The sequence below is a fragment of the Sorex fumeus genome, unplaced genomic scaffold (genome assembly GCF_029834395.1).
Source record: "Sorex fumeus unplaced genomic scaffold, SorFum_2.1 ptg000036l, whole genome shotgun sequence".
NCBI lineage: Eukaryota > Metazoa > Chordata > Mammalia > Eulipotyphla > Soricidae > Sorex > Sorex fumeus.
In genome coordinates this window covers 1,470,724-1,483,807 of record NW_026606093.1, presented here as the reverse complement: position 1 = coordinate 1,483,807, position 13,084 = coordinate 1,470,724, and the positions used below count along the sequence as shown (strand labels likewise).

Here is a 13,084-nt window from a genome sequence, read left to right as displayed (position 1 = left end):
GCTCCCTGTGAGGTATTCAATATGCCAAAAAAAACAGTAACAAGTCTCACAATTTGTTGTGAGATGTTACTGGAGCCTGCTCGAGCAAATCGATGAATAATGGGAGGACAGTGAAAGTGACAGTGATCCATGCCCTCAGAATGAGCCCAGGAGTGAAAGTAGTGAATTTAATTTTACATAATACTCAGGTTCCTAAGTAAATCTATTAATTATTATGTGGTGACCTGACCGATAATACAGTAGGCAGGGCCTTAGCAATGCACGCAGGCAACGGGAGTTCGATCCTTGGCATCCCCTGGGATCCCCTGAGCACAGAGCCAGAGGTTAGACCTGAGCACCACGGGGTGTGCTCCCTCTCCAAAAAGCCTCGCAAATGTCTTCATTACATAAGGACAGTTTCAGGTGCACCCTGCAGACTCCCCTCCACTGAACCCCTATTCCACGGAGCCACCTACCAGTAACCAGAGCATGCGTTAACCCAAAATCGGAGATGGATGCCTCACAGATCTATGTATGGCTTGCTTTTTTTTTTTTAATTTTCTACAATGGTAAATATTCTTTCAATAAATGGTGATAAATATTTGGGCATCAGTAACTAAAAAATGAAACCTTATACCTTATGCAAAAGTTACATTAAAATGTATCAAAGATATAGAAGTAGCATTGCTTTTTAAATTAGGAGAGGACACAGAAAAATATTTATACCTTACATTAGTTGAATTCTTTAAACTTGACAGTAAAAGCATTATCCATGGAATTGAAAAATTGTCAAACTGGACTTTGTATATATGAACATTTGGATCTTTTTCGCCTTTTGTCTACATTTATCTATCAGGGCTGGAAAGATTGTACAGTACCTTTATACACACATAGATATATCCAGGTTAGAGAGAATACAGTGGGGACAGCGCATGCCTTGCATGTGGTCAACCTGGGTTTAATCCCTTTTACCACATAGTCAAATAATGCCACACACGGTCTTTTGCGATAGACTTCTTTTGCTTAGGATAAGACTTTTAAGGCTCATCAACTCTTTAGCACACAGGACCATTTTCTTTCTTTCGATTGATAACCAATTGTGTGGCTGTCCTACCTTCAGACAGTGTCGTATGGCTTGCTTTTTTTTTTAAAAAGATCCTTCGGAAACCCTTGCCAACACCTGGGCTCATTCGCTCAAAACGTGGTCATGAGCGGGGACACAGCGGGGACGGCATTTGACCCGGGTTCGGTTCCCAGCATCCCACGGGGTCCCCCAGCACTGCCAGGGGGTGATTCCTGAGTGCGGAGCCAGGAGCAACCCTCGTGCACGGTTTGGCTGTCTGGGCGGCTCCGCCCACTCACGAGGGGGGCACGGGCGTGGGGGGCGCCGCGGGCTGCATCCCAGGGGCGCGGCCTTCCGGGCTCTCCGCCTGGCTTCTTCACTCGGGCCAGACCCTGCGGCTGGGCGAGTCCGGGGTGGGCGCTAGGCCCTTTGCGGGCCGGGGCGCTCGCGGGCCGCCGTGCACGGACCCCGCGGGCGCAGCGTCGGGCTCCCGCGCCCCTCGGGGCGCTCATCTCCAGCCCCCGGAGAGCACCCGGGGAGGAGGGGCCCGAGCGCGGCTGCACTTCAGGGTCACGAGCCACGCGACGGCCCCGCGGCCCGTGCGCGTCCCGGGGGCGGCCCGCGCAGACGAGCAGCGCGACTCCGGGGGCCCGTGCGGGCGCGGCGGGGCGGGGCGCGGCGGGGCGGGGCGGGGCGGGGCGGGGCGCGGCGCGGCGGGGCGGGGCGGCCCCCAGGGCGCCTGCGCGGAGCCTCGGCCGCGCCGACGCCCGAGCCCGCTAGGCGGCGGGGCGGGCGCCGAGGACGCCGGCGCGCATGCGCCGTCCACGTCGCGGCCCGTAAACAGCGGGCCCCGCGGGGGGCGACTTCTGCTTCCGGGTCGCGCTTGACAGCGGCGCCGCAGCCCCCGCCGAGCGCCGCGCCGGGTGAGTGCGGCCCCCGCGCCGGTAACGCCCGCCCGGGCCCGCGCCTGGGCCGCGCGCGCCCCCGAGGCCCCGGCGCCGTCCCCGGCCGGGGCGAGGCCGGGGCGGGGGTCGCGGGGGGCGGGCACGGTCGCCGGCCCGGGCGGGCGGGCCCCGCGGCTCCCCCCACGCCGCCTCCTGCTCCGGGGGCGGCGGGGCGGGGCGGGGCGGGGGCGTCGGACCCCCGCCCGGGCCGGATTGTGACCGCTCGGGGCATCGCCGCGGGAGAGCCCGGGCCCCGCGAGCCGGGGAGGCCGGCTCGAGCCACCGGCGCGCAGGAACCCATCTGCCTGAGCCTGCGTCCTCTCAGTTGGCAGAGGCGGGTGGTCGGCAGAGCAGAAGCCGTTGTTTATCGTGCAACGCAGAGCGCGGACGGGGCGCCACGCCACGGAGCAGAAGCAAAATGCTGTAGCGCTTGGGGCTGGAGAGAGCGCGCGGGGCGGGCGCTTGCCGTGCACGCAGCCGACCTGGGTTCGATTCGGCACCCCAGAGGGTCCCCGGGCACCGCCAGCAGTGACCCGGTGTATCGCCGGGTGTGACCGAAAAAGAAAAAAAGACGTGGTGCTCTAGTGGCACTGTCCTCCTGCTGCTCACCCATGTTCCCAAGCGGGCACCAGTGCCATCCCCATTGTGAGACTTGTTCTTGCTGCGTTTGGCAAATCTGACAGGCCAGGGCAGCTGGCCGGGCCCTCCGGGAGGGGCGGGGGAACCGGGCCTGGGTCGGCCAGGGCAGCGCTGCGAGGCAAACGCCTCCCCGCTGTGCTGTCGCTCCAGCCCCAGTTCCGAGCTACATCGCTTCAGTTACCATAAAAGCAAAACACTCCCCCGTTGCTCACCGATCCGCTCGAGCGGCCCAGTAACGTCGTGAGACTTGTCGAGACTGTGTCTGGCACACCGAACACGAACACGTCGCGGGAGCCCGCCAGGCTCTGCCCTAGGGGAGGGAGGAGGAATGAACTCGGGCGGCGCCGCATGCAAGGCAAACGCCTGCCGCTGTGCTATGCCAGAATAAATAGCATTGTTCCCTTAGTGATCATTGCCTAGATCGTGTTTAAGTGCCACAGTCTTGATACTTTTAGGCGTCCACGCAATTAGCTTTGACGTTGGTGTAACAGTATTCGAGAATCTTCCCTGTCCCGAGCGCTATCGAAAGTGACGCTGTGTTTACTCCCCAGGAGCTGTAGATGAATGGAACCATAGATTCCTGAGTAGCCACGTTGGTAGAGCATACTGTATTTTCAGATTCTGATATTTTTAACAGAGATGCTACATCTTGTTTTCTGTAACCTTAATCATCTAGCATGTCGTTCCTAATCAGCCAAAAACATTAGGATCGTTCATTATAATCTTCATCCTAAACTCTGCCATTTTGTCGTTTCAGCATGTAGTTGCCTAAAACTGTTTTTCAGTTATCACGATGAACAGCCAGTTTTTTGCTTTCATTTTATCCTCGTAGCTCTGCTTGTTTACTTGCAACTTAAATGTGACTGATGTGATCCTTGAAATTTTTTCGAATTTTAGTAGGCGACTACAGTATAATTATACTTTTACAATCCCTCCTTGTTGTAGACTGTTACCTTGAATTGGTCCTTTTTTCCTCTTACAGAAACATCTTAGACTGTTTCACAGACACTTTGCTTTCACTAACATTTGCTAGTTTCATAGCCTTTTCCCTCTCCTTAGAGGCAGGATTGGCCTCCGTACCCGTTAGTCAGATAACCAATATTTATTAAATATCCACTTTTGTGAAACTGGCTGTTGCGCTGTTACTTGTGTAAAACAAATACAAGTCATGGACCTTGATTAAAATTTAGATGAAGAGCTAATGTGCACAAAAACATACTGCACAGTCAAATGTAACATATCACCTAAAGGCAGTGTTGATAATAAAGATCACAAAATTCAGAGGAGGAGAAGAATGTTTTGGCATCCTCAGCTTTTAAAAACCCTTTCTGAAGGCTAAGGAGAGAGTCGAGTGCCTAATATGTGCAAGGCCCCAACGTCAGTCCCCAGCTCCGAATGTTGGATCCTCCCTCAGCACTCAGAGCACCTGATGTGGCTCCTTTAAAAAGTGGTTTTAAACGCCCTTATTTTAACCAGTCTTGTCTGTAGACGAAACAGACCTTTTTAGGAATCTGTTTGTTCTGGTTGTGTTTGTTTTGGGGCTACACCTGGTGGTGTACTCCTGGCATTGCTCTCAAGAATTCCTCTCGGTGGTGCTTGGGAGACCACAGGGGACACCTGTGATCAAACGTGGTTCTGCCTCACGCGAGGCGAGTTGCCCTCCCACTGGCGATCGGTCCCTTCTCCGGAGTCTTGGGGAAGTCTGCCAAACAAGGCCAGAGAGGGTCAAAGCTTTGGCATCGCGCTTTCCCCAAACTACTACAACTCATTTTCTTATGACTAAGACTATATATGATTTCCGTGAAATCTTTTGTTAGTGTTAGGAAGTCCACAAAGTACTTCTCCCTGTGGGGCAGGAATGATCAGTGACACTATGTTTGCCTAAACCTTCCTTATTCCAGGCTTTTGGAGCATGTGAACATACTCTGAGCCTTGATGAGTTCCAGTATGTGGTATATTATGCAGAGTATTCAGAGCAAATACTCTCTCTCAGAACGCTTGATCCGAACAATCGCTGCCATCCGTTCCTTCCCACATGATAATGTGGAGGACCTCATCAGAGGGGTGAGTATGCGTCCAGTGGTGTGCATTCTTTTGGGAGGGGAATCTCAGTAAGAGTACAGATGTGCAACTCGGCTCAGCACAGAAATGCACTTACCAGACCATTGAGATCTATTTTGGCCGGTGTTTTACTCCTCTCTTTCCCTTTGTGTATCTGATATTTTTCTTCAGGAAATACAGTCTAGATAATTCACTGCTTATTTTTTTTAAAAAAACCGACTTAGAATATATGGGATCCAGGAAACTCAGAAGTATTCTACGTGTGTTTACTAAGGGAGGAAGAGAGTGAACAAAGCGGAAGTGGTTTCAAAATGCTGGTGGCTTGTTATAGTCAATTAGTTCCCTTCTGTCTTAGTAGCTACTACTTTTATTCCTTTATTTTGCTTTTTGTGTCACACCCGGCAATGCACAGGGGTTACTCCTGGCTCATGCACTCAGGAATTACTCCTGGCGGTGCTCAGGGGACCATATGGGATGCTGGGAATCGAACCCGGGTTGGCTGCATAAAAGGCAAACGCCCTACCCGCTGTGCTACCTCTCCAGCCTCCAAGACTGACTACTTCTTGTTCTGAAGAGAAAGTTAACTCCTAAACAAATTTTAGTTTTTGACAGAAGGGTGGGCTGGAGCGATAGCACAGTGGTAGGGCGTTTGCCTTGCACGCAGCCAACATGGCCGACCCGAGTTCGATTCCTCCGCCCCTCTCGGAGAGCCCGGCAAGCTCCCCGTGACGTATTCGATATGCCAGACACAGTAACAACAAAGTCTCCAATGGAGACGTTACTGGGCCCGCTAAGCAAATCGATGAACAACGGGAGGACAGTGACGGACAGAAGGATATACATACCTTTCCTCTTTTTTTTTTTCTCCTTTCTTGCACCACATCCCGCAGTGCTCAGATGTTATTCCTGACTCTGCACTCAGGAATCACTCCTGGTGTTGCATGGGGACCACATGGGATGCTGGGGATCGAACTTGAGAGGGCCACAAGCAAGGCAAGCCCCCTACCCACTGTACTGTCACTCTGCCCCGTTAAGAAAAATTTGTTAACTGACTTGACACTTGCCATTGCAATTCAGTAATTCTATGTAAGAATAATATCTTATAAGTTCTTTGAGTCTCTGTATGTTATTTTTTGTATGTTTTTGTATATTCTGTATATTATTGCTATTGAAGTTACTAGGTAATTTTTTTGTCACTACAAATACATCCAGATGTTATTTCTTTACATTCTTTATAGCAACTTTGGAATTCTCATTAACACTCTCTATGTCTGAGCTACTTTAGTGCACTATGGTAAGCTGTGAGAAGTCTTATGGTATCAGAAGGCTCATCAGTAGAAACTTTGTCACGTTCTAATTCTAGCTCTGCTGCTGAGTCATTCAGTGACTTTGGTCCTGACTGGTAACTGTCTCCGTTATCAGATTTGAAATAGAAGCACTAACAGGGGCCAAGTGGCAGCAAATGCTGAAGCCGTGAGGCTACTTGAGGATGTTTACAAACCGACTGATGTTAGGATGCGCTTCCTGTTCACAATGCTCATCTCTTCGATGGCAAAAAGAATACACCGGTCCTCCTGTTTCCGCCTGAGAGGCTTGTTTTCCTTGCTTGGTGACCACTTTCCATCTTTCCTGCTTGGGCATCAGGGTCCTGTTGCTTTTTCACACAAGCTTATGTCCTCATCTGTATCCACATGGCCATCTGGCAGGTTGCCTGGTAGGAGGTTAAGAACTTGTTCGAAGTCATTGATTATTCCTCTCATTCATCTTCAGTGTATTCTCGTGGTGGATATAATCGCATGATATATTTAGAAAGAGACATTGGGGCCAGGATGGTGTTTAGAGTGCCGTCAGTCAGAACCCTCCTCTCTCAGACTCACCCTTCTGACTCTCATCCTTCATGAGCCAGGGCTGCGCACACTGATCGCATTTCCTTGTGCCCCCAGGGAGCCGACGTCAACTGCACCCACGGCACTCTGAAGCCCCTGCATTGTGCCTGCATGGTGTCAGACGCGGACTGTGTGGAGCTACTCCTGGAGAAAGGAGCGGAGGTGATGTTGGGGTCCTTTTTCACATTTTTCACATGATAGCCTAAAACGTGCTTCACGCTTTCTTAATTTATTGTCTCTTTTCTTATCTCTTCACACATGATACAACACTGGCATAGCCCATTCTAAAGCAAAATATGGTGGTAAATATATAAATGATCCTGAGGATTACATCGTTTGCTTTCTTCCAAGCTGTTCATGGTTCCAGAAGAGGGAAATCTATTCCATCCTTTCTCTTCAGCCTTTCTCCTGGAACTGCTTACTTTTTTCTAGTCAATTCTTACGACCCCGTGTACTGTGATTAAATCTAAACCAGTGCTTTTAGGCTCTGGTCCTCTGACCTGTGCCAGTGCACATAAATCTCTTGCCATTGCATGCAAAAGGCGTTGCTGCTTAACAAGTGATTTTCAACCACTGGTCTGCACACTAGTGCCCATCAGCAGGCATAAGAGGGTTGAAAACCACTGATCTACACCATGTGGGACCTACTGTCAAAGTTCACTAGCAGGTAAATATTATGAAGGAATCTCTTCCTCGGCCAGAATGATAGTATTTGCCTTGCATCCTGACGAACCTGGTAGGATTCCTGCCATCCCAGCCCTGCTAGGACTGATCCCACTAGAGAGCCAGGAGTAAGCCCTGGCTGACCATTGCTGAGTGTGGCCCAAAAACCAAACCAAAACAAAAAAGAATATCTTCCTCAAGATTGGGCTACTTATGCGATTATATCTTTTCTTTTTCTTTTTCTTTTTTCTTTTTTTGCTCTTTGGGTCACACCCGGCAATGCACAGGGGATACTCCTGACTCTGCGCTCAGGAATTACTCCTGGCGGTGCTTGGGGGACCCTCTGGGATGCTGGGGATCGAACTCGGGTCGGCTGCGTGCAAAGCAAATGCCCTCCCCACTGTGCTATTGCTCCAGCCCCGACTTACGCTTTTATATCTTCTACCTGTTTTCTTTTCTTTTTTTCTATATATCCTAAAACAAAAATATAGATCAGGAACCAGAGCAGTACAGCAGGTCGGATGGTTGTCTTGCATACAGCTGATCAGGGTTCAATCTCAGCATCCCGTGTGGTTCCCCAGCACCACCAGAAATAATTCCTGAGTGAAGAACCAGGAGTAAACCCTGAGCATTGCCAAGTGTGGCACCAAAAACCCAAATAGGGAAAGAGGGAAGGAGGCGTGGGGGGATGGAGGGAGGCTCAGTAGGATGTAAAGTAAACTAAATCGCCAAAGAAGCTGGCAGTTTCCACTAGGCGGGAGTAGCCTTAAAAGTGCATACACTGCAGGGGGCTAGAGCAGTAGCTTCGGAGGTAGGGCGTTTGCCTTGCACGCGGCCCAGCCGGGTTCCATTCCCCACATCCCATAGGGTCCCCCAAGCACCGCCAGGAGTGATTCCTGGCGGCAGAGCCAGGAGTAACTTCTGGGCATCGCTGGGTATGACTCAAAAAGAAAAAAAAAGTGCACATACTGAGGTGCTGATTTGAAATAGACATTTGTGTGTCAGTACTCGTCGGTACTGTTGAGGTGTCAGCCAGGATCCTTGTCCGTGCAGCTTTGTTCTGTCCTTGTCATTATTTATCCCATCACTTTTGTGAATGACCCTGAATGAAACGCCACTGACCAGTGTTGTTGATGAAAGTGAAAATAGCTTGGGAAAAAATTTTAACTATATTGGTTTTTCCCGGTGTGGGTCGGGTGAGGGCGCTGGAATAATCCAGGGGACAGGTGGTGGCCTTAGCTGCAGGCAGAGGGTGCTTTGTTGCTTAGAGGAAGTCCGGATTTCCAGAGGAGGGCCGGGGTGGGAGAGAGGGCTACTGGCTGATTTTTTTTTCCTCTGGTAGCAGACCAGATGTTTGGGAACTTCTGAGCTATATACCCTTGAATTCAGTTCAGTATTTCAGGTTTTTTTTTGACTATATTTTGCAGGGGAAGATAATACACTATTTTTAAGTTTAGATTTGGAAGTTTTGTACCTTCAGAGACAGGTGTTAGCAGTTTTAGGCTTTTCCAACACCTTTCTTCCGTATGCTTTTATCCAGGTTATCTTGTGAACCCAGAGGGGTTTTTTTGTTGGGATAATAAAATAATCCAGAGCCTTTACCCTGATGAGTATATTCAGGCTGCTTTCCAGTAAATGCCTTTCAGAGTAGTAACCAACACATACACTTCATCTCCTTTTTGTTTGGTTGGTTTTGGGGTCCTACCCAGTGGTGCTCAGGGCTTACTCCTTGTTCTACACTCAGGGATCACTCCTGGCAGGCTCAGGGGACTATCTGGGGTGCCAGGGATTGAACCCGGATCAGCCACATGCGAGGCCAATTCGGTGATGAAAGTGAAAATATTCCTCCCTGCTGCACTATTACTCCAACCCCCACCTTTTTTACCTCTTTCTCTGTGCTGAGTTGTTTCTGGTGTATAGCATAAACCGAAATATGCCCACCAGCTCATCAGTGCACAAACTAGGATACTGGTTGTTTGGGGAAAATTAGTTTCTTCTTTGCTCCTAAGCACCTGTCATATCGCCATCAGATTCCCTGGAAATTGTTTATCGACCCGCTTCTTTAGAACATCCATGGAAAAGTTCCACAGCGATTAGATACAGGTCAGCTACTTCCGCTCGACAGATGGTCTGCTGTAATGTATTCCTGCCTCTTTGCAGGTGAATGCCCTGGATGGTTACAATCGAACTGCCTTGCACTACGCAGCTGAGAAGGACGAGGCTTGTGTGGAGGTCCTGTTGGAGTATGGTGCAAACCCTAATGCTCTGGATGGCAACCGAGACACCCCGCTCCACTGGGCAGCCTTTAAGAACAATGCTGAATGTGTGCGGGCCCTCCTGGAGAGCGGGGCCGCCGTCAATGCTCTGGATTATAACAATGATACTCCACTCAGCTGGGCTGCCATGAAGGGAAATCTTGAGAGTATCAGTATCCTTCTTGATTATGGTGCAGAGGTCAGAGTCACCAACCTCAAAGGCCAGACGCCCATCTCCCGCCTCGTGGCTCTCCTAGTCAGGGGACTTGGAACAGAAAAAGAGGACTCTTGCTTTGAGCTCCTCCACAGGGCTGTTGGACACTTTGAACTAAGGAAAAATGGCATCATGCCCCGTGAAGTGGCCAGAGACCAGCAGCTGTGTGAAAAACTGACTGTTCTGTGCTCTGTCCCAGGAACTCTAAAAACACTGTCTCGTTGTGCCGTGCGCCGTGGCCTCGGGTTCCAGTATCTACCAGATGCAGTGAAGGGCCTTCCACTGCCACCTTCTCTGCAAGAGTACCTGCTACTAATAGAATAGTCTGGAAGAGATACACCAGCAGGCAGGCAACTCGGGGCGAGGTTTCCCCTCAAGTACTTTGTCCTGGAAAACCGGAAAAGCAGACATTCTTGTTGTGTGGTTTATATTTCCAGGCAACACGTCACAACAGTCACCTCCATAACATCTCACCTCCCCAAACCAAACAACCAAACAGGAAAAATCCCTCACTTTTGTTTTCTGTTTATTGCTTTTTATATTGCACCCTGCAAAAGAAGGGGTTCTTCCCCTCCCCCACTTCCCCTTTAGGGGAAAAAAGTCAACCGTGCAGCCAGATTTCTCTAGGAAGATAAGGAATATTTAAAGAATGTGTGTTTGGTTTTCCTTTGTGGACATGATTTCAGAAGAATCCCACGAGACGTATTCTAACTGATGTGAGAAAGTTAAAGAAAATTCCAGTTGCAGTTGCAGCCAAGTACACTGAAAGGGTGTGCTTTCATCATTGGACTGAACAGCGTCCCTAACTGAGTGTCATGTCTTGGGTAAACAGCAGTCTTTGCTTCTTTCCCGGGGTGTGCCCAGGGGTTTCAACAGTAGCTCAAAATTTCAGACCGATTGTCTTGCTGTTTTCCATAGAGTAGAGGACATAGCAGGTTCTCAGCAGCCCTGAGTACTAAAAGTTAAGAATTTCTGATGTAGTTTATCTTTCTCTGGTGCAATGCATTTCTCTTTTGCATTACAGATGAAAATGTGTGCTGTAGTGGGTTAGATAGATAGTCTGGGCTGCCTTTTCCCAGGGGTCATCTTCATTACCGATTGTAAGCGCACTCTGCCAAGAGTTTGGAGTTATATTTCCTTGAGTTGGTTTGGAAACTTTGCTTTTCCCTGATTCATATGAAGGAGTGGCGGGGATGGAATTGGGGCGAGGGGAAGCATTTTATGAGCTGTTTACCCAAAAAAGATCAGTTTTAATGAATAATACTTATTTAAAAATACTCTTCCTTTTTATGTTCCTAAACTAGATCAAGTTGTTATTGATCTTAGATTATCTATATGCAAATTTGAAAAACCTTTTCAAAAATATTGGTTGGGAACTACCAAAAAAAAAAAAGGAAAGAAAAGAATGAATTCTGCTGACACCGCGAATTTCGAAAAAGTGTTTCCTCTTGCCCTTTTGCTGTTTTTTGCTCACTTAAAAAAATAGAAATAAATAGTTCTAAAAGCAAGTTTGGTCATTTCTGTTGTTCGTACTTTTATCCACGTTATTTGATCACCCTGAGCCCCAGTGAAATCTGCTCTGAAACAGGGCTAACATCAACCCCTCACAGGTTGTTTTGGGGATTAAATAACAGGACTTGCTTGCCGCGTCCGGCGCTGCGGGCCGAGCCAGGGGAAGGCCGTCAGGGTGAAAGCAGCACTCGAGACACACAGGGCTCCGTCACGCAGGAGATGGTGAGGGATCTCTTTGTTGTCTCACAGCGCAGGTATTTATCCCCCTCCAAGTCAGGCAGGAAAGGGGAAGAGGCAAGCAGTGGGGTGGGATGAGTCACGCACTCTCAGTCGGCTGAGAGCCCCCCGGCCCTCGTAACCTTTACTTGTGTCTCAATGTGGTGGCTGCCACATCAGTTTTAGACATAACCACAGAGGACGTGCTAGACCGAGGGTACGCTCTAGATAAACATTTACAAGCTGGGATATTTCCCAAAACGGAGGCCGTGCTGTTGATACCAGGAGGTTGCCCATAATGTGAGTGTGGGGGAGGCAGCAGATCAGGCATCCGTTTTGTGCCAGGAGGCAACACTTGATACTTATGGTTAATATCTTTTCTTAAGGAACTGTACAAAGAGCATTCTAGGCTCTGACCAGCCTTCTCAGTCACTATTTAGGACTATTTTCAGATTATAGTAATAATCATATAGACAGCCAGAAAAAGTGATGTACTAAAGTTAATCCCCACTTTACACCTCTTCTGCTTCATCAAGCAAATCAGTAACTCCAACGAGCTTGAGAGAAACGTGTATGCTTGTGCCAACAGTCAGACCTGGTCATTAGAAGCTAACCTGGCATTCACGAGGCATCCAGTCAGTTTGGGCAGTTCGATAATTAGGAAAAAGCAGCTGTTGTCATGGAACAGAAAACAAACTGAAATAGCGACCACTCTCCAAAGCAGTATTTCAGCCTACTCACCAAACAAGGTTCAGGACTTGGTGCCTCTCTTTCCCAGGCTTTCAAAATGGCTCTGTCTTGGGGCCAGAGAGATGGTGCGGGGTAGAAGGTGCTTGCCTTGCACACAGGTTACCCAGACAGCTTGCCATATGATCCTGAGCACAGCCAGGAGTGAGCCCCGGGCACTACTATGCGCCCCCAAACAAAATGGATCTATCTGTCCACAGAAGGAAATATTCCCTCTTCCACACGGTGGAAGTACAGGGGGACAGCTCTTCTCGGGCTCTTTGTCGGGAGTCGAGATTCGAGACTGAAGGAAAGAAGCGACCGGCTAATGGGTATGTATGATGTGTATGATCGAGAGGTCAAACCCAGAGCTGGGCCGATAGTCCAGTGGGGAGGGTGTTTGCCAGGCACGTGACTGGCCGGAGTCCAATCGCCGCATCCCACATGGTCCCCCAAGCTCATCAGGAGCGATCACTGAGCCAGGAATAAGCCCTGAGCACTGTCTGGTGTGGCCCCCAAACAAAAAGTGCACTTTAGGACTGTCCTCCCACTCATCGATTTGCTCGAGCGGGCCCAGTAACGTCTCCATCGTGAGACTTGTTACCGTGTTGGCATATCGAGTACGTCACGGGGAGCTTGCCAGGCTTTGCCGTGCAGGAACAAAAAGAGATCAAACACCATTTTATGCTTAAGGCATTATCTGTTGGCTGTAGGATGCAAGGAATCTATTGGCAATCGAGGATGCAAGAGGAATTCGTCTAGAGTAAACGTGAAGACCAGGCAGTGTGCTATATTCTAGGATCCTGTGTACTGAACCAAGAGATGCTGAAAAGAATCCAGGATGCAGAGAGAAGTCTGCACGGCGAACGCCTAGGTTCCACCTCCCCGCGTGTTCTGTCTGTGGAGCATCTGCTGGTTGGGGCTGG

At 49.6% G+C, this 13,084-nt stretch overlaps 1 protein-coding gene across 1 annotated transcript; it reads left to right on the top strand.

Annotated features, from left to right (window-relative positions):
• The first annotated feature begins 1,848 nt into the window (after nt 1–1,848).
• ASB8 (ankyrin repeat and SOCS box containing 8) lies at nt 1,849–11,212 on the top strand. Its single transcript, XM_056117800.1, has 4 exons — nt 1,849–1,965; nt 4,527–4,689; nt 6,630–6,734; nt 9,396–11,212. Exons 2-4 carry the CDS (start codon nt 4,561–4,563, stop codon nt 10,026–10,028), a joined length of 867 nt encoding a protein of 288 aa, XP_055973775.1. The 5' UTR covers nt 1,849–1,965; nt 4,527–4,560; the 3' UTR covers nt 10,029–11,212.
• Nucleotides 11,213–13,084: the final 1,872 nt, after the last annotated feature.